The 24,729-nt window shown below is 43.7% G+C and overlaps 1 protein-coding gene across 3 annotated transcripts in view; it reads right to left on the bottom strand.

Annotated features, from left to right (window-relative positions):
* Nucleotides 1-23,978, bottom strand: part of PANK1 (pantothenate kinase 1) — a 32,218-nt gene extending 8,240 nt beyond the window's left edge. The window contains exons 1-4 of one of the 3 annotated variants that reach the window (XR_013986078.1): nucleotides 23,460-23,978; nucleotides 6,288-6,640; nucleotides 2,645-2,898; nucleotides 1,288-1,464 (exon numbers count right to left, since the gene is read on the bottom strand). Coding sequence is in view for 2 of the 3 variants with exons in the window: in XM_081004572.1 (XP_080860698.1) it covers nucleotides 1,288-1,464; nucleotides 2,645-2,898; nucleotides 6,288-6,640; nucleotides 23,460-23,700 (1,025 nt within the window). In the remaining variant the exon portion in view is untranslated. Of the gene's footprint in view, nucleotides 1-1,287; nucleotides 1,465-2,644; nucleotides 2,899-6,287; nucleotides 6,641-22,503; nucleotides 22,663-23,459 lie in introns of those variants that run through there. The other 2 variants (XM_081004572.1, XM_081004573.1) reach the window with 2 other exon arrangements.
* Between the last annotated feature and the right edge of the window lie 751 nt (nucleotides 23,979-24,729).

The raw sequence follows: 24,729 nt of genomic DNA, 5'->3' as shown, positions 1-24,729 counted from the left end.
TTAAACATTGTGGATACTTAGTAGTAAGCAATTCTCCTAAATAACAGAGTCTTGCAACGCCTGCGGGCCAACTTTGACAGGTAAGCAGACAACTTTACATCATATGGCTGGCATGGGTTGTCTTGCTCACCTGACAACATCACTTGTGCAGCGCTTCCCAATTGCCTGACAGTCAGCGGGTTGTCAGGTACTTGGGAACCATGGTGCAAGGGCCTCTGACAGCCCTACACTCAGCAAACGGCTGACAAAGGTGCTTTCTGCAGGGATCGGTGCGTGAGCGCATTCCACATGGAGAACTCAAGTCATGCGGCCAATTCAGTAGGGCTGAACTCCTCGCCTCTCAGCTGACAGACAGTAAGTGCAACCCTGTTTTCTGCAGTGATCCACTGCATGATCAATTTCCCCATGGGGAACACAGTCAAGCAGCCAATCCAACCGCCTCTCTACCTGTGCCACACCTGTCATCACACATGGGGGCAGGTGGGCAGGTGGAAGTTTGCCACCCCTGCTTTAAAGGCTATTAATTTTGGTATGAAATACACAGAGAAGCTGTTGGATATTGAGGAAGGAAAAAATTCCTTTCAAGGCAAGATTAATGTACAAGCAATGCATCCTGAAAGCAAAGCGATATGATACAAGTGAGCTGAAATTAATCAAACTAGGGTCCTAAGCAGTACACATAATTAATTATACCCACATAAGCATTACACATGGAGGCCCAGCTATAATTTTAAATACAAACACAGGCAACCAAAGTTTATTTTCAGGAAAACTGTTTTGGGAGGGTCCAATTTGATGCAGAACGTATGCAAAACCTTTTCCACAAAACCTCTTATTCACTCCAAATTAACCCCCAGTGATCTGCCTCTCCCCCCACCCTCGTGGTATTTCAAATGTGCAGGAAAAAAGTTTAGCAGGGACAATTTGGAAGAGAAAAGCAGCAGGTAAGGAAATGGTTACTACGCAAAACACACACACTTCTTTCTACTCCTAACTGTCCCTCCTGAAGCAGCTTTTCCTGAAGAACAAAATAGCTACCTACTCAGGTTTGGTTGCATGCAACATGTTGTTAGGCTCTCAATATCTAAATCCAGATTTCTCAAACTTGGCTCTCCAGCTGTTTTTGGACTACAACTCCCATTATCCCTAGCTAGCAGAACCAGTGGTCAGGGATGATGGGAGTTGCAGTGCAAAAACAGCTGGAGAACCAAATTTGGGAAACACTGATCTAAGTAATCTCCCATAATCTGCAATAACTCAATTTATATGTGACCAGTTGATATTTACCTTGATGCTACAGCAGATCCTTGAAGACCAAACCGTTCATAGTCTCCTCCATAAATATCCTTCACCAGCTTATCAACATTGGTACTGTCCCCTTTAGCTGCCATTTCCAGAGCTTCTTCAAAAGTCTCACAGCCAGTCAGCAAACAACACAGGCCCAGGAATGTACCACCACCGAGACTAGGAAGAAGAGAAGACTCATTTCAGCCAACTTGCAACTTGCAGGTTTTCCTGTTTTGTTTTATGCTGGTTTTGCTGTATGTGTTATTTGTTTATTGTTGTAAGTCACACTGAGTTACTTTTGTTTGGGTTTTTTCAAAGCAACTAACAACTTTAATAAATAATAATAGTTAGTAACAACCGTCTGGATTCCTAAATAGCCTGTTCTCTGGGCAAGCTTCAAATTCCTTTCTTCAAGAAAGCCCCTCAGATTGAAACTTCGCAATGATGCACTGGTTAAAGGGTGGTGGAGGAACTGCATCTTGATAGCTTAAGGTATGATGCATCTGGTTGTAATCTGAAGACTGTGGTCTGTTCAAACATAATCAGACATGGCTCCCCTGGTCAGAGCAGGAGTAACAAGCCATAAAGCCTTGATTTGTCACTATGTCAAAATCTGGGATTGTGTCTCCCACTGGCTCCCCAAAAACATGTTCAGAAAGCCAACAAGACGTCACAGCTTCACGTTGGCAAGCAACGGTGATTTAAGGAGAAACCACAATGACAAGCCGTGTTTCACAGCTTATTGCTGGTACCAGGGGAGGAGTGAAGCAGGAAGGATCAAACAGTTGACACCAGCATCCTGTTCAAATCCTGATAAGCCATTGACCATGCCTTATCATTCTGTGTGAATCAATCTATTGTCAGACTTGCAGGAAGGAAGATAGGAGCAGTACCTGATTTCTAGAAGAAAATGCCTGTGTAGACACCATGTGTGAAGATAATACTTATCAAGAATCTGATTTTCAAGCTAAGCTAAAGCAATAAGTTGTTGATATCACACCTGCAAACAGTTGCAGATCTTTTAAGAACATTCTGCTCAAATATGTTGGCTAAAAGTCCTGTGCAATTAAGTGGGGAAGTCTGCTTTTGTCTCAGATCCATACAGTGTGGTTCAGTAGCTCTGAGGAAGAAGGTGAATTCAAATCACAGGCTGCGCCATGGTGTCTCTTAGCTCTGACACCTCAGCTCAGGGGCATTTTATTTATTTTTCTGCCTCACATATGCTTGAGGAGGCTTAGATAGCATTAACCTGACTTCAGGAGGCCCTCTGTAAAAATAATAAAATACTTCAGAATCTCAAATCTAGACAGGTTATTTTCTTTTAGCAAGAGCTGTTTCCTGCAGATAGTATATTCACCTGGTCCCCGTAACTCTCTTATAGTTGTCCTTGGAATACACAGCTAAGATGCTGACCCCAGAGCCTATGTTAACCAGCAACATAGGAAAAGGATTATCAAGGCAGTAAGGCTTTTTCTGACACCGTTCAGGATCTGCGGGGTTTTCAAAATAATAGCACTCCGGGTGGCCGTTGAAACCGACAGAATCCACATAGAGCAGGCCCTGGATCAAGCAGTCCAACTCATCTAGCTTATGAAGCTGGAGGTCAGCAATCTGGAAGAGAAGTTAATAAATGAACACTTGTTGATACAGTGTTAAGAAACCTAATGGAAGAGTCAAAAGGCCCTGCTGAAGTACTTTGTACTGTTTGAGTTGCACAATGGGTCATCACTAAAGTAATTAAGAAGTATTTGCACAGGAAGTTCATAATCAAGCAAGCAGGTTGGCCATCAGAATGAAAACAAGCACATCACAAGGTCAAGCCATGTTGTGCATTTCGAGGTTCGGGGGTTGTTGTTTTTCTCTCCTTGAAGACACTGCGATACTCACAGACCATGGTTGCTGGGTTTTTTAAAGGAAATCTTAAGTGGTTTCGAAAGAAGGATCTACCCATCCCACTTTCACCTGAAATCAAATAGGTTTTTAATACTGTCCCCAAAGCCTACACAAACTGTTTTCCAAGAGATGAGTCAAACAAAATGCTTTTGTAACTTATGAGAAGAATATTGCCCTCAAATATTTTCAGTTCCCATAACAATGTATGTTGCCAGCTTTAAAGTGCAATTATAAAGCCAGAATCCAGCTATGCAGCAAAGTCCAGCCTAATAGCAACTTTAAAACAAACGGGACCTTTCAAATTTGAGTGACAGGCAACATGGCCTTTGTCCACAGCCTCACAGAAAAAAAGGCCTTCTCTCTAGTGAAGAGGTTTTCGAACCATGTGCCATATAGCTGCCAGCTCTTTGGGCTTCTGAGGTTCACAGCATGTTTCCCCACAGAGGAACTGCAGAAAGAATGCAGTTGGTCAAGGAAGCCGTGGGCTCACAAAGGTTGAACACCTCTGCTCCAGTGTGAATACCAACACCCTGGGGATATGCTCTCCCCTTGCAAACCTCTGGTGCTGATCCCCTTACTTTACTCAGGTACCAAATCTGCAGCCGTGAGATGCACACAGTGAAGAGCAAATACTCCACTGAATTACACACCCTGGGTTTGAGCTCCCTGGCCAACGGTTGCCAATCCCTCAGGTTGAACAAAATTTGTGCAGTTGAATATAAAACACCACACAAAAGTCGAGCCTAATTAAAAATCCACCTTTGCACTGAAGTTCCCATTAGTCATTATAGTTGTGGGTGGTAGGGAAAGAGGACTAGTTTTTACCATGAAAACAAAAACACACACACACACACACACACGTACCAAGAACTGGTCTGTTTTCTTAGTCAACCCTCTACAACCACACAGGCAACATAATTGAGTTTTGCATAATGAATGAAGGGTGTATAACTGAAACTGTAGTCCATCACAGGACTGGAAATATCAGCTGCTTCTGTTACAGTGTTGAAACAGCTCTGTTACCATCCCTTCCCTGCAGGGATCCATTCGTTAGTGAAATACGTACAATCTGAAACCCTTAGCAGTGGAACATCAGTTGTTTGGATATAATGCATGCTCTGAAAATTGTGTTGGGTGGGGGTTTTAACTGACATTTCAAAAGATGGCTGAGAATAATCGTTCCCACCTCTCTTCTAGAATTAAGGGGCCATAAGGTGAAAAACAAAAGAACGTGTGTGCATGTGTTACATAATCCTCAGCAGCATGCTCACCCACAGAAAGCAATACAGAAAGAGTATCGTCTTACTTACCTTGCCTCACCCATTGCCTCAGGACAGCAGCAAACACCGTAAACATTCTGAGAATTGTAAGTTGACACAGACCTGCCTGAATTCTTAGTGGAATCTGTTCAGGGGTTGTGTGATTTTGAAAAACAAATGCTTCTCTTGTACTTTTAAATAAGAAAAGCAAGCCAAGGAAGTACCGTATTTTTCGCTCTATAGGACACACAAAAATTAAGGGGAAATGTGTATGCGTCCTATGGAGCGAATGCAGGCTCCTTGGCTTCAGCAATAGCAACACGAAGCCTCTGAAGCGCAGAGGGAGCGCTCCCTCCGCGCTCCGGAGGCTTCGCGTTGCTTTTGCTGAAGCCTGGAGAGCGAGAGGGGTTCAGGGATAGCAGCCTGAAGCCTTTGGAGCACAGCGGGACTCGCGCTGCGCTCCAAAGGCTTTGGGTTCCTTTTGCTGAAGCCGGGAGAGCAATACTCTCCTGGCTTCAGCAGAGAGGGAGAGCTGTGCAGCGCCCCTTCAGCGAAGTGGGAGGAGAAATGGAAGGGGCTCCATTTCTCCTGCCACTTCACTGAAGGGGCGCTGAGCAGAGAGGGGGAGAATTTTTTTTTCTTGTTCTCCCCCTCTAAAACAGGGTGCGTCCTATGGTCGGGTGTGTCCTATAGAGTGAAAAATACGGTAATTACTGTGCCTATGGGAGCAGCTGGTATCACTCAAAAGAAAAATTACATTGGGGGTTTGGGCATCTTTTTACAGGACTTCCTGACTTCAGGCAAAGTTTTGGAAGCAGCCAGAAAAGAAAGTTCTGCAAAATTTATGGATCTGCAACTCCTGCTAATCTTCAGAAAATACCAGAGCTCCCAATGCAAGATCTCCATACAGCTATTTAAATCAGAAACTTTTTTTTTTTAGTCAACCTGCAGTCCAGCAGTGTTTTCTGTCTCTCTTTTAAATTAAAAGTCATGCCTACAGTTCTACAACTACAGCTCACCTGAGCAGGCAGCCATGTTTGGAGGAAAGGAGAGCAGTAGCACCATCAGTTACGTATGGTTTCTTGAAGTGATTCAGAAAACCAGTTCACTGAGCTCTCTCTTAACCACTCATTCAAGCGGCCAGTTTTCCTTAAAAAGCATGGATGTGTAATCCTATAATTCAGTGGTAACCTATCGGCCCTGCCCTCACATCTTTTACATACATACAGCAACCACATATTGAGGAATACCTGCAAAATGCATTCAGTTACTCCCCATAATCTGATTGTGTACAAAGCTGCAGATAGCAGCACACTATAGCCATTTCCCCGATCATGAGGTAGCTATACAACTTCCATGCTCACAAAAACACCAACAAGGAACGGTCAACCTGACCCAATGGAACACCAATGCCTGCTAACAAAAAACCAGGAACTTGATTTGTGGACAGACTCCGTCTACAATGCACAGTTTGAGGCTGTGTGGCATGCTGAGTCGAAGCTGTGCTTTCCTGCATTTAGGCTTAAAACTGATAAAAATAATAGATATAAGGAGAAAATTCTGAGCGTGATGTGTGTTAACACGGCATAACAAATATTGCCACCCCTGTGCCTCCTTTCTCTCTCTCCCCCAGAGACACAGACAGTAGTTAGCACTTGTAGTTAATTCTCCTCAGTTAGCACTTATTGAAGCTTAAAGGCAGGTTTGCTGGCTTGGAGTGACAAAAATAAACAATGACGTCCTAAGGTCTGACTGACACAAACACACCCCCTGTATTTGATCTGGCAGCACCAGGAAAGGGGTAGGAAAGAGCTCCTTAAACCAAGACATTGTGCAAACAAAACATACCGTTCGAAAGTCTTCTTCAAACTTGTAAGCTCCGCCTCCCGTGGCACAAAGCGTGGTGTGCAAGCTTGAGAAGTTCTTTTCACTACCCATCTGTATGAACCTGTGCATAGCACAGCTTGGAAAACGGATGAAATGAAGGTTCCCTTTCCGCCCACACATAGTCAAGTTTTTCAGTTCGAGGTGGACATCTCGAATCCCAGTTTTACCGTAGGCTGTATTGGAAGTCAAGTACTTCCTGATGCTTTTCAGGTTTTCCACCTCCTCCTGTTCCTCTTCAGCGGTAATGTCCTTTGGTTCAAAGTAGACCAGTTTCACAAGCGTCCCACCAATATCCATGCCAAACCAGGGGAACGCTGGAGAAGGGGCAGGAATAGAAGGGAGACAAAAAGAAGAATTAATGTGAGCATTCTTAAAGTATTTCTAAAGGTGGGACGTTAAGGGTAACAAAGCCATTAAGCTTAGAAACGTGGCGCTGATTGGAAAGTGATATTCATGCCCATGTATCTGAAAGCTTTTGTTCGTGTGTTTTAAGTGAAGTTTCAGGTGGCCTAGGATGCCATTTCAGAAGGGGGTGGGGGCAAAGGGATTCCAGCAGGGCAAGAGTCCCACAGAAAGTTTAAAGGTCCTCTCTTGGATATAACTCAATAATAAGCAGCAAAGCACAAATCATATTTTGGTTACTTATTTAGTACCTCTTCAAAACAACCGTATCAAGACAGTTAAAATCATAATTCTCTCTCTCTGAGCCTGATATGCATATTTAGCATGCAAAATCACTGAATTGTTTATTACCATGGTAGTTCAGAATTTAGAACCAGTAAGCTCAGTCACAAATATGCATTCTCCTAACCCCTAACCTCAACCCCCAGTTGGCTGCAAAAACAACCACCACCACCACTTTTCCAAGAGTTGAATCAGCAAGTTCTGAATATTTTCTCCCATTGTTTATTTTACTCTATCATCTCTGCCCAGCTTCATTAAAATTTAGACTGTAAGCAACTTAGGACAGAGACTTGTCCTTTTTTAATTAATGTTACCCTGTTGTGCCAGGCACATTCACAATACTAAGCATACAGGTATTTCCTGACATAGATGGAAAACAGAGCAGTGAAAAGCAATCACCTCCCAGCCCTATTTCCCATAGCAACTTCCGTCTTAATGATAACCTGCACAGGTTTCTACAATGCTGGGGCGGATGGAGGCAAAGCAGCAGGAATACTTTGTGCGAGGAAGAAAGAGCAAGCAGATATCTATGTTCTAGGATGCAACCCACTCACTATTCTACTTTTAAAAAGCGGCACTGCCAACACCACCCTCACTGCCCATGGAATTGTTTACCCATGCCTATTATTAAGCCTTACGTTCACACTCAAAGGAACAGCGCACAAATGTAGAATTACGTATTTCTTATTACAAACACCTCCTCAAATCTGGATCTACACACAGCAGGTATACAGTATGTTATTATGGTTGATTCTTAGAATTACTGAATAGAATGAGCCAGGATAAAAAGGGAAGGGAAGAACACTTTCTGGCCAATCGCTTTCCCTGTCTCCCTCCTTTGGGGAAACAACGCTCCCAAAATAGTTCCTCTGGTTCTATTTTTGGAACTGACACAAGTGCTACAGGGGGTGTTAGGAACATGCCTGCCCCAACCAGTTGCTCCAAACTGAACAAGGAAACAGATGGAAAACAGCCTCCCGTCAAAGGATAAGATGCCACCAGAAACATACGGGCTGTTTACATAATTTATCCTCTGTGTTACTTATGCATCGTCGTTGAAATAAGCTTCATTTATTTATTTGCTACTGGCAAACATTTAAACAGAAAGTCAATTTGAACAATCCATTTTCTGTGTCGAGGCTGCCCCCAAACCACCACAAGCCCATGTTCACGCTCCACACATCAATTATAACATTAAGGGCTACAATCCTGGGAGTACATCCTACTGAATTCAGTGGGATTTACTTTGAAGCAGTGTTCGAAGCTCCCATTGTTCTAGGCGCATTTTGCAAAAGGGAATTTCTTTAGCGCGATCAGCTTCTGAATTCCGGGCACAGTACTGAGCCCTAGGATTTCAGTTTAAAACTGCAGTGGAAGGAAAGGAGGACCTTTTCTGCCTCCCCACTTCCAGCCACTCTCTGAAGACTGGAGAAGAGGCCCTCTTAAGAATGTCAAGGGGGTGGTCAGGGGAAGGACTACTAGACCATGTAAAAAATGAACATAATATTTTAGCTGCAGTTCATTCATTTTCAGCTTTGTATTCTTGTTATAAGAAAAGTGTGCCTAGACACTGTTACACCCATAACCATGCTTAAGGTGCCGTTTAGATCCTAGCTTTCATATCTCAGTTTCTAACACTGCTTTGAAGTACACATGCCTAGGATTCTATTTCAATGGGATTGACTACTGAGTAGGCAGAAGGCCACTCATCTATAGGCTGCACGCAGCATTGCAATGTCATTGTATATTCTGGGAGAGAACTATACTGACGTGCAGATACTACAGGCACCAGATAGGGCGGGGGGGGGCATTAAGAGCCCTTTAAGTGATACTGCTGCTGCAAAGCATGGACTACTGACACAGGGATGTGCTTTCCATGTGGCATACAAGGCTACATTTAACTCAGTCTGGAATAGCAAAGCAGTTGGGGCAACAAGATATTCTTAACTTTCTCTTGTGAGTGAAAAATGCAACTATTCTGCACAAATTTGAAGAAAAGAGCAGAATGTTGTCCCTTCTTCCAGTGACTGGGTTTTTGGGGGGGGGCAGGAGTGGACTAACATTCTCAAGTTTAATTTTTAGCTAGCCATTATGGAGGGCTTAAGAACCAATAGCACTCTCTCTGAAACCTCCAAATGGGCAGCCTAAAAAACCTAAATATATTCGGTTTACACAATTAATTGCAAATCAAAGGATGAAGAAATCTCAAAGAGAAACAAACCCAGCCGGTGCTGTAGCCAAGGTATTTCTATTCCCCTCCATCTCCCATTCCTATACTTTTTCTGGACATGTCACCCACTCTTGGATAAATCTAACCTGTTGTGTAGATAAAAAGAGATAAAGATGTACCGGAATCAACCTTGCAGTCTTGAGCTAAGGCAGATAAAAGAAATCCAAATACAATTAACAGAGATACCTAGACATTTCCCCAAACCCTTCATTAAAATAATTATTTTCATCTGTATTTACATTGTGTTGCTAGGACAAGGCTGACCATAGAAAGAGGCATAGTCAATTTTATAATAGTGGGAAGGGTGCTTTAAATTCCTAGAAGGCTCCCTCAGATTCTAAATGCCTACTGGTGAGCAGGCAAAACACTAACCATGCTACAAATAGTTGCTGTCATAATATTCAAACAGTGGGTGTTGTTCAGTCCAATCAGCTTCTGGAGACTGCACAGCTTCTGGTTTTGGATTTTCATTCTGCGTTTCTGGCAATTTAGAGGAGAAGCCTAATGTTTAAGCTCTTACTGATAGTACCCTTATGACTGAAAGGTAGTGTTAGTATAGTATACATGTTAACCCAAAAACCTGATCCTATGAGTACTCAGAAGCAAGTCCCACTGAATTTAATGGGGCTTCGTCTTACATAAGCATGCAGAGGATTGCAAGTTAATGGTTCCCCACAGCCTTTTATGAAACCTTACATTTATTACGAATTGTTATTATGAGTTTTCCCTTCTTGTTTGTAATGTTGCCCTGAGGATTTAAGGTCTTTCATTCATATTCCCAGAGCATCTCAAGGTCCATTTTATAGAAGTTTTAATTTCTAGCCCTTAAGAGATAAAGAACATTATGTACGTAAGAGGAAAACTTTGAATAGGGCTCTTCTACACCCACAAACACACACAGTTCACAAAAAGATTTTGTTGCTTCCAAACCTGTTTCACTTCACAGTTAAAAAAGCTAAACACCTCATCCTTTTGCATGTCTAATTTTCTTACCGTACAGCAGTAGTTTTCAACCACTGTACCATGGCAACCTGGGGTGCCTGCTTGCACAGCTGTTTATTGCAGCAGCCCTGGCTATAAGCTCCGCAGGCGAATGGTGCTTTTGAGAGGAACCTCTTCTTTGGGGTGGGGGCAGCTCAGAGACCAGAGACAGAAGCTGCCCAGAGGACTCCCAAGGAGAGAGAAGAGGAGGCTGAGGGAACCCTCAACAAGGTAGGGTGTTCGAAAAAGGGTGAGAGGCCGCCAGCTCTGCAGGCAAGGGGTGACATAACTGGGCTCCTAAGCCCCACGGGGGTGCCGCAGTAAGACTGTAGTTGGCCAAGGAAGCCATGGATTCAAAAAGGTTGAAAACCTCTGCCATACAGATTTCCTTTTCAATTCTACTAGTCTAATACACAAAAGAATCTGTCAACTAATGGGAGGTTTCTGCAAAGCCTTCCCTCCCATTGCAACACAAAATCATAGTTACACCCTCACCAGATGGATTTGTCAGCCTAAGATGACAAACTTGCATGACAGAGAAGCTACGCTGGCAGAAATGTTCTCTTATTTACCGGGTAATATATCCCAAAATTTATTTATTGCACTTCAAATACCATAAAGAGAATTTGCCATCATAGTGATCCCATTTCCAAGTAATCAGCTTCTGACTGGCATTTCTACAAACAAGCAAAAACAGGAGCCAGATTATTTCACACTCTAAATATTGATCCCCGTAATTTTTTTTAAAAAAGACGACGACTTCAGCTGTACTACATAAAGGCTGAAGATTAAGCCATATTTGTGTTGAACAGAATCTGCGCTATGATCTCTTAACACACACATCAAGGTGTGTTTGTTTAGTAGCTTCCAACGACAGGTTGTTCATAATGCTAGGAATACACATACTTGACTTTCCATTATTGCCTACCCCCTGATAACACCAGATTTCCTCTATCCAAAGCCAGTGCACAACTCATATCCGCTCACAAAGGACGTGTACTACAGACCAGCGAAAGAATGAAAGAATGATAGAATGATGCCTCATAGCTTGACCTGGCTGCAGCAACAAGTAATATTTGAAGTTCTACAACATTTACACAAAACTAACTCCCTGCTCTCTCACACACTAAAATGTACTCTGTTGTTAAAGTTGTTGTATCTGGGGGGAAAGCACCCCAGCACAGTGCATGCCAAAGTCTGCCCGATAGGAGACTAATCTATAAACCACCAGGGAATACTGTCAGTATATGTTTCTGCAGTTACCTGGTGCAACATCAAAGATCCTACTTTTAAAGACACCCTTGTATTTAAGTACTAGCCTGGTACCCATCGGCAACCAAGGACTGGAAGCAGGCAGGTGCATGAAATTATACCCAAACAAGTGAGTCACCCAGGCAAGTGACATCTCCACACACAGGATAGAAGCAGAATGAGCTGCCCTCTCTCCAGCACCCAGCATACAAATGCATTTTTTCAGTCAGTCCCCAACAGGCTGGTAACTTCTTTGGGGGGCGGGGGAGTTGTTACTTACAATGTCATTTTCATAAAACTCCAGAAGGCTTGCGGCCAGCGCCAACAGGATAATATTTTAGATTATCTAGATTAAACGCTGCAAAAGCTCACATCGTATTGCACTATGGTGCACTGAAGCTCATAACACTAATCCCATTACAGACTTACACAAATCCTGGTTTTTAAGCAACCAAGAACTCTAATTACAGGTAAATTCACACTCGCTCTATCGACTTAATTATTTGTGGATGGCAAATTAAAGGAACTTGCCCATTTGCACCACAGCGAAAGAGTTCCTCTGGCAACAGGTGTTCACCAAAATGAAAATGCAGAGCCAGCATAAGTTAGTCTCATCTACTGATGAGAAAGCTTAAAGCTATACTTGAATCTATACAAATCCATGGCCACCATTGATTGGAAGGCCTGTCCTTACCACCTGGAGCCTGGCACAGTCTACACCTGCACTTCAGTGCTACTCCACCATTCCTGTACGGTGAACTTTAAATTCAGGGAAATTTCAAAACACAGCTTCTGTTTACTGAGACACGCAAGAGGGGAGGAAAGTGAACAGTGTAAATAAATGACATCCAGTTGTGCCAATGCAAACTTTGCATCAAGCTACAGCCTGTGCAGACACAGTAGGTGCGCTCTCTCTCTCTGGATCATAGCTTATGGCTACAATGACCTGACCTCATGCATAAGCTGCGCAAATGGAACCTGTCTGAACACAGGAAGATGCCTTGAGTCAGACCATTGATCCATGCAGCTCAGTATTGTCTACACTGACAGGCAGCGACTCTCCAGGGTTTCTGGCAGGGGGCCCTTCCTGGAGATGCTACGAGTTGAACCCACCTGAGCCCTTTCAGTGTCTTGCAGTTCCTCTTCCCTTTGCAAAAGAGGAAGAGGGATTCTCCCATTGTTGGGAAGTACATACATCTTGCTACAAACAGAAACGCAAGTGTATTTTGACCTGGGTTTCCACTCTTCTCAATTTTTAAGAGCAAGCAAAGAGATCCTGAGAGCTTACTCAGTCCGTTCTTGACAGTGGGCTTGTTTTATGTTCTGTGTAAAGAGTAGCTGCCTCTTCTCTTCCATTTGGGGGCAGACAAAGAGAGAAAAGGATTTCGATTTCCCTCTTTCACCATCTATCACCTAAAGCACATTTCAGTTTGCTTGCCGGTGTCAGCACAAACAACTTGCAGGCCCCCGGTGTTAGGAGTCGTATTAATTCCTACACTACTTGCAAGCCATTAATCCAACACAAAGGAATTTGAACTGCAGAGAGGAAATCATATGACTGACCTATCAAGGGCACGCAAGCTTTAAAATCCACATGAGGGCAGCAGAGAAATTATAGTACACAAACAAGACACTGGACGGTGGTATTGCAGTTATGTTAATTGCTTGTTGGCATCCATCTGTCTTGGAGGCGATGGAAGAGTGCGCCTTCGGGGGTGAAGTCAAACTGTTGGAGGGTTGCAGCTCCTGACGTGCTATGTATTCCCATGTGCCATGTGTATATATCCATTGCCACACTGGATTAGCTCATCCTGACCTACTCTCCAAGCAAGGCCTTTGGGGGCACACATTGAAGAAGACAGGCCAAAAGCTTTCTGAAAGACAATTCTATTTCTTCCAGCAACAATTTCGTTGGGAACAGAGTACATAGATCTATTTGGGTTTAACGTCTTCTCTCATATACGTAATAGACATTAAACTGATAAAACCCATTCTGATTCCAGACATTCTGGCTTACTACCATTATTTTATCCTATTTATATTTCTACTGTCTTCCCATCTCGCAGGAAATCAGGGAGCAACAATCATAAACATAGGCTAGGCTGAGTTTTGTGGCCAAATGGAAACTGAACCCCAGGCCAATACCATATGCTTACTGTACCACACTGGTTAATATTTATTTCATTACAATAACTGTAACATGACAAGTCACAGGTTTCAGCTTGTGGATAGCACCTGAATATCCTAAGATTATTAGTTTTCCTGGGTTTGGAATTGTTGTTGGTTGTTGTTTTTTAAGAGCATCCTTCCTTTAGGATTGAAAATAAGATTTAAAAGATGCCTTTAATGCTGTGAAATTCCCATGGCATTGGAGAAGTTACACCCCACCCCACACCCTTGGCAACTTCTCACTGAATCGTCACACACCCATTATTAACAAATCCAATTAAAATGTTAGCACTGTACAACTGTCTTTTAAAAGAAATCGCTGAATATTTTATATTATCTAAAATTATCATACCACCATTATTCCTTGCATTGTTTGGGATTGCTTCTTTTTACTTCTCATCTGTTCAAAAGAACTTGTTAGCAATTCCTGTGCCTAGTCTCATTATTTTAACAAAATCCTGAGAGATGGGAGAAGGTGTCCACTACTGTTGTTATTTCATGTTGAACCAGGCTATAGGAACTTGCACTGGCACAACCCAGTTCTAAGTATCTGCCTGCCTTTTTAAAAAACTACAACTCCCATCAGCCTCAGCTGACAGGCCAGTGCTTGCTGGAGCAGGTGGGAGTTGTAGTCCAAAATATCTAATGCAGGAGTGGGGAACTGGCTCCAACTGGTAGTCTGAATCCTTACCTCCTCCATCTCGGACAGGTGGGCAGGGCTTGGTTGAAATGGCCAAATGGGCAGCCCTAAATAGATCTGCAGGCCAGAGTTCCCTCCCCACTAATCTAAAAATGTGCCCGACTGGGAAAGGCTTTTATAAAACTGTGGAATGGTGAAGTAGGAGGAGGAGGAGGAGGATGTCAAAGGGTTCAAAAACCTATGTGAGGAACAACAGTAGGAGCTGGATATGTTTGACCTTTTAGACAATGGAAAACAACTGCCAGGTAGAAGGGGGAACTTGTTCTGGGCTGCACCAGAAGGCAAGACTAGAACTAACAGGTGGGAAATTATTAAGGAGGCAGCAGAGTTCAGCTAAGAGTTAGGAAAAACTTCTGAATGCTAAGGGTTGATCCACAATGAAACAGGATGCCTCAGGAGGTGATTGTCATCATGAAGAGGGTGGCTGGATGACGAGAGTAAGTGGAAGGAGCCAGGAGAGGCTGAACAAGGGGAAATCCTAGTGGGGTGGGAGGGGGTGATAACTTGGCGCCATTATAGGATTCTGACCCAGGGGAAGGTCCCAGAGGATTGGGAGATCTGGATTCAGAGGAAGGGCCCTGTCAGAAGAGCAGCCTGCCTCCGTGGCATCGAAAACCCCAAGTGATACATCACCAGCTGCGGCGGTGGCTCCAGTGCCTGGGTTCAAGCCCAACTATGAGTAGGCTATATCAACACAACCTCCATCTCCCAAGGACGCAGAGGCGCCTTAGTGAGCAGGCCATGCTAGCCCAGCCTCTATGGAGGAGTTCCTGTTTGCTTGCCCAGCCCGGAGGCTCAGGAGATCAAGCATGTGAATAAGCTGTGCACACCTTGCTCTTCAAAAGGAAGAGTGTGGGGGCCATGCCAAGTATCGGATCAACATCTCAGGTAAGCCTACACATGTACGTATTTTACTGCTCTGTCATGTTTTACCTGCTTGTAACCTGTAGACACACACTGGGATGCTACACCGACTTCATCAATAAAAGTTTCATATATATGAAACTTATTTATTAATTTTCCAACAATTTAAACACAACACTGCAAAAGAAAAAACATAAAAATAAAAAATAAAAAAACAATGCAATACAATACAAAAACACTACAAAACACTAACACATAAAACTAATAAAACAAAAACAAAACCATTTCATTGTCTTATTTTTCGTTCACTTGTTTCCACGACCTCCTCACACCTCCCTTTTTGTATTCCACTTCTGTTAGTTGTTTCAGCAATTCCTTTCCATCTTCCTCTGTTTTCTATCCTATAATTATCTTAACTCATTCTAACCTTATTTTTCCCTTTAATGCTCTATTAATCTATTTATACTTAATTCCTTATAACATTTCTACTAAAGCCATATAACTTCATTCCAACATTTTTCTAACATTCATTAATTTTACAATGTTTCTGTAAATAATCTTTAAACTTTTTCCAGTCTTCTTCCACCGATTCTTCTCCCTGATCTCAGATTCTGCCAGTCATTTCCGCCATTTCCATATAGTCCATCAACTTCATCTGCCATTCTTCCCGGGTGGGTAAATCTTGTGTTTTCCAATACTTCGCAATAAGTATTCTTGCTGCTGTTGTTGCATACATAAAAAAAATTCAATCCTTCTTTGGCACCAATTGGCCGACCATGCCCAGGAGAAAGGCCTCTGGTTTCTTCAGGAAGGTATATTTGAGTACCTTTTTCATTTCATTATAAATCATCTCCCAGAATGTCTTAAACCTTGGGCATGTCCACCAAAGGTGAAAGAATGTACCTTCAGTCTCTTTACATTTCCAACATTTATTATTGGGCAAATGGTAAATTTTTGCAAGCTTGACTGGTGTCATGTACCACCTATAAATCATTTTCATTAAGTTCTCTCTTAAGGCATTACATGCCGTAAATTTCATACCTGTGGTCCATAACTGCTCCCAGTCAGCCATCATAATGTTATGTCCAACGTCTTGTGCCCATCAATAAAAGTTTCAAAACCTCCAGTTGTGAGGGTTTAAGGTCTGAGGGGAAGCGCAAGGGCAGTGATGGGCTCTCATTTGACAAGAGGTATTTAGAAGAGACTCAATGGGATAACATAGTTGCAGCCTCCATTACACATCCTGCATTCAGGCAGGGGCTGGATTAGACCAGGCATGGCCAACCTTGGCCCTCCAGATGTTTTGGGACTACAATTCCCATCATCCCTGACCACTGGTCCTGTCAGCTAGGGATGATGGGAGTTGCAGTCCCAAAACATCTGGAGGGCCAAGTTTGACCATGCCTGGATTAGACGATCTCAAAGTTCTCTTCCAACTCTGGGCGCTCTTAACCATTCAAAGAAAAAGCATATGACTGTGGCTTAGTTCTCAAAGTCATATACTTTTGGGGGTGGGGGCATGTATGATGGTATGCCCATGGGGGGGTAGAATCCTACATAAAAAAGGAATTCCCCCCCTCCATAAGCTTAGGCTAGGTTGGAAGGCCTTCTCTTGACATCTAGCTTCCTATGTGCAGGGAAGTTCTTTTTTCTGGACAATTCAATCATGTGAGCCCCTCGTGCTATTTGAAGTGGTACAGCTCAAACCCATGTTTGCCACCTCAATGGGAAGGAGGTCTAAAGCAAACAGGAGGTATCTAAAAGATTACAAGGATCACTTAACTTGATGGCTGCTAACAGCTGGACAATCTAGGGGAAAGTTCATTTGTGGATACTGTGAGAGTACCTTTAACACAGTTCCCGGGTGCACTTTAAACTGGACTAATTGTCCAGAATTGGGAAGGGGGGGAAACAGTCAAGCTGTGTGTGCTATCTAGATTTGGAGTAGGGAATTCTAATCTACTTTACTGATTGAGGGTATAGAGCAAGAAATGGGTAGTTCTGCAATTATCTAGATGGCCTACAAGGGTGAGATCTTTATGTACGAAGTTCATGACTTTTTCTCCCTTGCTGGAAAACCCTGTGCATAGCAACAAGGTTATCGCCCCAGAAAATGCATGCTTACATTTTCATTCATATATTATTATTTTTTAGATCTTTACATGCAGACATGAATCAAACAACAAAGCAAAGCCTGCTGCACATCACACATTACTTTAATGTTCAGACTGCACACGATAAGATCACACCAGGTCATTTGTTATTGCAACACATTGCAAGTCGTCTACCATGCAGTCAAGAAGTGCAGGAAGTCAGAAGTGGAAGACTGCACCTCTCACCCTATTCCTGCGACTGCAATCTGTTTTAAGCTGTTTTTAATATTATAGTTTTAAATTGCTGTAACTTGCTCTGGGGTCTTATGGTGAAAGGCAGGTAAGAAATGGGGTAATAATAACAACAATAAGTACATGGTTGTGAGGGATGACACAGCTTCCCCCTCCAGTCCTGATGTAATCACTTGCCTAACAAGTACTTAGGACACACCTAACCTCAAGGTGGGTAATAAATAATAACAGTCACCACCAATAAGCTAGTTCTCTTGATCAGATTTGGTGACTTGCAGCAGAACACAAGGACTCTGTTGAACACCATTGGGTTTGCATTTTCATGACAGTTCTGCCTATGATGTTTAATCTGCCCTGCATCACTCATATATATACAGATGCATCATTCATACATATACAGTGGTACCTCGGGTTAAGTACTTAATTCGTTCCAGAGGTCCGTTCTTAACCTGAAACTGTTCTTAACCTGAAGCACCACTTTAGCTAATGGGGCCCCCTGCTGCCGCCGCGCCGCCGCCACACGATTTCTGTTCTCATCCTGAAGCAAAGTTCTTAACCTGAGGTACTATTTCTGGGTTAGCGGAGTCTGTAACCTGAAACGTATGTAACCTGAAGCGTATGTAATCCAAGGTACCACTGTACACATGATGCAGGTTAGAATCAAGCCTAGACTACTTCACCGATACAAAAAATGCCTAACACTGTCCAGTTTAGGGTTGTTAAAGTGCTTTCTAGAATGAGGAATTATTTGATTGGATTTATGGAATCACAGGATTGTAGCATTGGAAGGGACTCCAAGGGTCATCTAGTCCAACCCTCTGCAATGTGATCAGGGTTCTGAGGGCTTAGGATGGGCGACAAAATGCCATTTCCCTCCCCCCCCCCCCACTATTCTCCTTCCCATCAGTGGTTTTATTCAAGCCTCTAGAAAAAGATACTGTATTTTTCGCTCTATAAGATGCACCAGACCACAAGACGCACCTAGTTTTTGGAGGAGGAAAACAAGAAAAAAAATATTCTGAATCCCAGAAGCCAGAACAGCAAGAGGGATCGCTGCGCAGCGAAAGCAGCGATCCCTCTTGCTGTTCTGGCTTCTGGGATAGCTGCGCAGCCTGCATTCGCTTCATAAGACGCACACACATTTCCCCTTACATTTTAGGAGGGAAAAAGTGAGTCTTATAGAGCAAAAAATACAGTAGTTTCAAAGTTGAAGGGAAGCCTATGGACTGGATTGAATATTTAAGAGAATCATTAATATCATAATAAAATATAAGAGTGAGGGCAGTCTTCTGGGTGTGCAGGACCCGGGCTATTTAGGGTTTTACGAATGATTGCCAGCACACTGAAATAAGTTTGAAGCACTGGAAAGTCTTACGGTCAACTCTGCTCTCCGCAGAGATGCAGAATTTCTGAGCATTTTATAGGTAATAACACCATTATCACCACCACCACCACCAATGAAAAACCCTCTTGGTTTTTTTGTGAGGAGGGCACAGAAAATGGAAATACGTGCAGCATTTATTTGACTAGAACTACTCAACTAAATTATAATCCTGGGGCATGAAAGGGAACATTCAAAAGCATTAACACTTGAATCCTCAGATAAGGCTACTTCATTTGCATTGGTTTGCAGCCAGTTTCTGTACAGGCTTTTTTTTTTTTTTTTTTTAAGAGTTTGTTTTGGTAGCCAAGGTACACAAAGCATGAAAAGCAGTTGCATACTGCCACTCCGGAAAAAGTGCTTTCTGGCAGGCAGGGAAGAATATAGACTCAAGGACAATTCTATACACAAACAGATATGGGCCTATTCGTATGCATAAAGAGCTGGTCAGCCCTGCCCTGATTCAAAGCACTGGACTCAAATCTGCATCTCTCTATATTCCCCACCCTTCAAGGTAATTTGTGCAATGAACCTTGGGCACATGCAAGCTAGAAGAGCTCAGCTCATCCAGGGAATGTCTGATTAAAAAATAACTTTTGAGAAGTTATAGTTTTGAGAAGAAAGCAAAACGAACTACAACAGTACCACCTGCCACTGCTGCTATTGGATAACTCTTTCTCTTATTTTTTCCCTCTGCCCAAGGAGGTGGCTATGACCAGTCTCTGCAAGGAAGCTAGGCAGCTCAGAGTTCTTTCTCCAGAACTGGGATGCATGCCTGACCCCATGGCATGCACTGAAGAACTGTGAGCACTCTCTAAGAAGCTGCTGCACAAGGGAACCCTGAACCACAAGTAGGTTGAATAAAATAAACACTCTAAAGCAGGGGTAGTCAACCTTTTTATACCTACTGCCCACTACTGCATCTTTCTTGATGGTAAAAATTTCCTTACCACCCACCAGTGCTCGATGGAAGAATTCAGCTTGTGCCACAGAACCCCCTACCGCCCACCTAGAATCCTACCACTAGTGGGCGGTAGGGACCAGGTTGACAACCCCTGCTTTAAAGAGATGCAACCCATAGACATCACCTGGCTACCCAGCCTGAGATCACCACAATTTCCATCTTGAGACCAGTAATGAATGTTCCATCACAATGCAATGGAATATATCTGTTGAATCCAACCAGAGTTTCAACATAACGCAACATGAGCTCCATTTATTTCAAGTAACCTTCTTTCTCCACAGGTCTGGGTTTCCATGCTGCTTGCTACCAAAAAAAGAGAGATCTCAACTAGTGTACATTTAATTCCCATATAGCTCTGGCATTATAACAGGATTGATTTTTTTCTTGACACTGAAAAAATAATGTTTTGTGCCATGTGGGAAAGTTCCCTTCCCACAAATCAGCTGATGCAATTTTCATTGCACCCTTTAACATACATAGCTAACAAGCACCTTTGCAGGCCAATGTTGAATAATCACATTAAACCAGTAAGACTGGATTTTTCATTGTTATGTTCTACTCAGATCTGTTCAGTGCCAACTCTCTATTTTAGTTTATTAATGAGGGCCAGGAAGAATCACCCAGAGCTTTTTTTCCGAGCTGGCCCAAATGTATCTCAGTGTAAAGATTCTGTACTGTCATTTTACATTATTTTTGCCCATTCTCTTCAGAAAAAAGTATTAAAATAATATGTTATTGTATCTTTAAGGTCTATGTAAAACAACAGAAGTTGCAACCTGTTTTGCAATTTTTTTTTTAAAAAAAACACACCTTTGCATTTGAGTATAAACTGGAACTAACATTATCAGCACAAACGTACTGGCCTAATATTTATTTCATTTGTTTATTAAATTTGTCAGTTGCTTTATCTTGCCCAGGACAACACAAAGTGATTTACAACCAAACAGACAATATACCCCACATATATACATTAAAATCAGGAGGAAAGAGAAATAAAAACATCCCGCTTTGCATTTGTTGAAGATGAAATGAAACATTGTCTTTGACTATTTTTCTTAAACACAATGTTTAAACATGATATTAACAACAACTGAACAAAAGGGAATTAGAACGTTTCCTTTCACCTTTGCTTACTCAAGCCAGGTTTGAAGATTACATGTACAATCTACAGAAATCAAATGACCAAATTCACAATGCAAAACTTTTTTTAGTTTTGCTTGATATATAGAAAGAAACATACACCTTCAGGGTGCTATCTAACTCATACTCAGGGTAGACCCACTGGAATCAACGGATTTAAGTTAACAAAGACTAACTTAAGAATGTTTATTTTAATAAATTTACTCTGAGCATGACTTTAGTCAGATGCAACCCATAGTAAACAAAATTGGGAGGGGGAGGATGTTGTAGGCCAGCTCTGTAAACCTGCAGACAGACAGTATTCCAGATAGTAGGGCATATTTTTTCCTATTTTTTAAATTACTGTAGGAAATGAAATAGAAAAAATGGCACTGACACAGACCCATCAACTCCAGAGGGGGGGAAAGTCAATTGGCACTTGAGTGACTCCATGTAGTCTTACTAACTTACCTGCATCAGAATGAACAGTATCTTTGGAAATTTTGCCTTTTTTAAGATGAGTATGTTCCACCTTAAAGAGTTAGGCTTAATCACCACAGTAGGGCTGTGCATTATTTACAGAAGTAAGATATTCATCCAAAGCAGCTCATGAAATTCTGATACCACAATAGTCAGTGGCAAAACACTCATCTTTAGATGAGATGCAATTTCTGTATTTGTGCTGTCAGCCATAATAAATAAATCCATGTGTGAAACAGGATTTAAACCTCAGCTCCAGTGAATATGTGATTCCCATGTGCTCAGGTTTACTTTATCATTTCTATCTCTTACCCAGCTATAGAACTGATCTCTCATACTAGCCTGCTCTCTCTCATCATGCATCGATGATGCTACATAATGAGATAACAATAAACTCTCGAGTATTTGTTTTCAATGGGAGTATGAGTGCACATTTTCTGGCTCAGCAAGTTATCCAGAGTGGTGGTTGGCTTTCCTTAAAACAAACAAACAAACAAACAAGCAGAAGAATGACAAGTCTACATTGCAGCTCAATGCTGTTAATCCTAAACATACCAACCAGCAAGTCCCACTCAAAACAATGGGTTTGGCTTCCATGTAAACAAAATTAGGAACAGGCAATTAATCTCACCATTTCAGTCATTTCCAAGGCCCCCTTTAGGGGCAAAATATGCTATGAATTTCTAATTATTCTTGATTATTCACTTTTTTGGGGGGGGGAATCACACACATACATGAGCCCCAAGATGCGTGCAGATCAGGTGAATCTCAGAGAGCTCAGATTATTTCTGCATTATAAATAAAAAAGGAAACAAATTGCATAGAACCACAGGGGTGAAAAAGAGCCAACTGATTATCAACTAAAACCCACTCATCCAAAACAGTCTCACCTACTGGAGTTTAACTCTGCCACCTAATCAAAACCTTCCTCTTTTCTTAAAATGCTTTCCCTAAATTTAATGGAAGGCAAAGAGAGAAAGAAGTTCAACTGCCAGTGCCATTTACTTACAATGCCTCTCATCAATTATAAGCTTCATTTTGAGCTGCTAAAAGGCACAGAGAGCCGGCTTCCAGGAGGCTGACAATCCAAGCCTGCGCGTCTTTTACACCCCCAACAATCGGCATCCGCTTTAGCAAGGTCACATTTATGCAGGCTGTAAATTGAGAAATCTCTCATTTTAGCGACTTGCACTCAGCCGTGTAGAAACCGAGGCAAGCCCACTCCCTCCCGGCCTCCTCATTGGTCGGCCGCGGGACCGGCCTACGTGGTATCAGTGGGTGTGATCGCCGGGAGTGCGGCCCTATTGGTCGGAGCGAAACAGTACTTAATGAACTGATTGTTGTGCGTTCGAGCAGGAGGCTGCCGCACGCCGCTGGCGGAGCGCGCGCGCAGGAGGAGCTCTTTGGAGAGAAAACCAAACAATGAGAAGGAACGATTGGGTCCTTTAAGGCAGAAAAAGGCATAACGAGCGCGCTAGTAGGGCAAATCAGCCTTTCTAATCTTACCTCCTTCCTGCCTTAAAATACTGTATGTATGTATGTATGTATGTATGGGTGGGTGGGTGTATATACATACACACACAGTATATACATATGCATATATATGTGCATGTATATGAGATTATTATCTGCAGCCAGCTAAGCAATCAAATCGTTGCTCTTCAAGCCTTGGATTTCGTCACGGGCAATCACATTTGACAGCACACACGTGAGCAAGCCAGCAGCCAAGAAGCGCCCTCGCCTCATTCACAAGGCAGCCCCCCCCCCGCCCCGAGGTGGCCGAATGGTGGTGACTCAGGGCTGCTTGCCACACGACTGAAACAGCCTGGCCTGCGCTGCATCACGCGATGCAGAGGGCTCCTGCACGCCTGGAGATGCACAGATGCATGCGCACGTGCATGCTTGCAAGGCAAGCCGCGCTGCCCCCCAGCCCGAGGCGGGCCCTTCTCCGCATTCCTCACTTACGTGGCCTGTTTTTCTTGCCCGAGTCCATCCTCCGGCGCGTCCGGCATTTCTTCGTCGGCGAGCCCTGGCTGGGCACCGGCGGGTCCTGTCGGAAGAGCAGCGAGCGCGCGGGAGCCTCCCCATTGCTGGGCAGCCCGTGGAAGCCGTTGTGCAGCAGCCCATTATGCAGCGAGCAGGTGGGGGTGGGGGCCGACGCGGCCGCCGAGGAAACGCCGGCTTGGCTTCGCAGCCGCTCCCCCATGGCGGCCGCACCGACGGCGGCGACGACGACGACGGGGAGGAGGAGGCGGCCCCTCGCCCGCTCCCTCTTTGTCCTCCTCTCCCCTGCAGCGCGCGAGCGAGCGAGCGAGGCAGGGAGGAGACTCTCAGCGCCCGCCGCCTTCGCTCATGCCTCCCCACAGCGGCTCCCTGGCGCCCGGAATGCGCCGCCCTCCCCGGCGCAGGCGTCCTGCCCTCCGCAGGAGAGAGGGAGGACTGACGAGAAGGGGCGGAGGCAGCCGCAGAGTTCCCGGCTCCTTCCAGAGCTGGAGCGGCGGCGGCGGCGGCGGTGTCCTGAGGAGGCACCTTCTCCCTCTCGCGCGCGGCTTTTGCCTGTGCATGAGGCGGGATTGCGCCTATTCCAGCGCGAGCGCGCTCCTCCGCGCGCGCACTTCGTGTCTCACATAAGGGACTCCTTAACTCGCCCTCGCGTGGAAGACAAAACGTGGAGAAATAACCCTCCGCGACCTTTTGTTCCCAGGACGCCTCGCGTCTTCTTGACAGCTCTTTCCTGCTGAAGAGCTCAAGGCGCAGCTCTTGGGTTTCCCCTCACAACGACCCTGTGAAGCAGGCTAAGCTGGAGGGATGGGGATGATTGCTGAGCCCTGGTCGGCAGCTAGGGAGCCACAATTCCCTCAAAGCCTCCCTCCCCCAACACTCACACGCTAAAAAGTTACAGGCCATTTGAGGGGAACGGACAAACCTGGTAAAAGAGTAGCAAAAAGTCCTTGCTGGGCATTGCTTGGAGTATTGAACTAGGACTGAGGAAACCCCCGATTCAAATAAATTTCCACTCAGCCGTGTCTCTCAGTGGGGCAGAATTGTTATATACAGTATATCAGGTTGCTGTGAGAGGGATAAGCGTGTTTACTGACTCCCTCGAGCTGTTTGAAAGGCATGGTTTCGTTCTGATTTTTTTGTTTTTAACTAAAAATAATATATCCTTCCCACTCATCAACCTGTCCCTACTTGCAGAAAATGCCATTTCCACTTGATGGGTGTCAAAAATTCT

The sequence above is a fragment of the Podarcis pityusensis genome, assembly GCF_964106645.2.
Source record: "Podarcis pityusensis genome assembly, chromosome: 5".
Taxonomy (NCBI): domain Eukaryota; kingdom Metazoa; phylum Chordata; class Lepidosauria; order Squamata; family Lacertidae; genus Podarcis; species Podarcis pityusensis.
The sequence above is the reverse complement of the archived record's forward strand: the minus strand, read 5'-3'. Positions and strand labels throughout refer to the sequence as shown.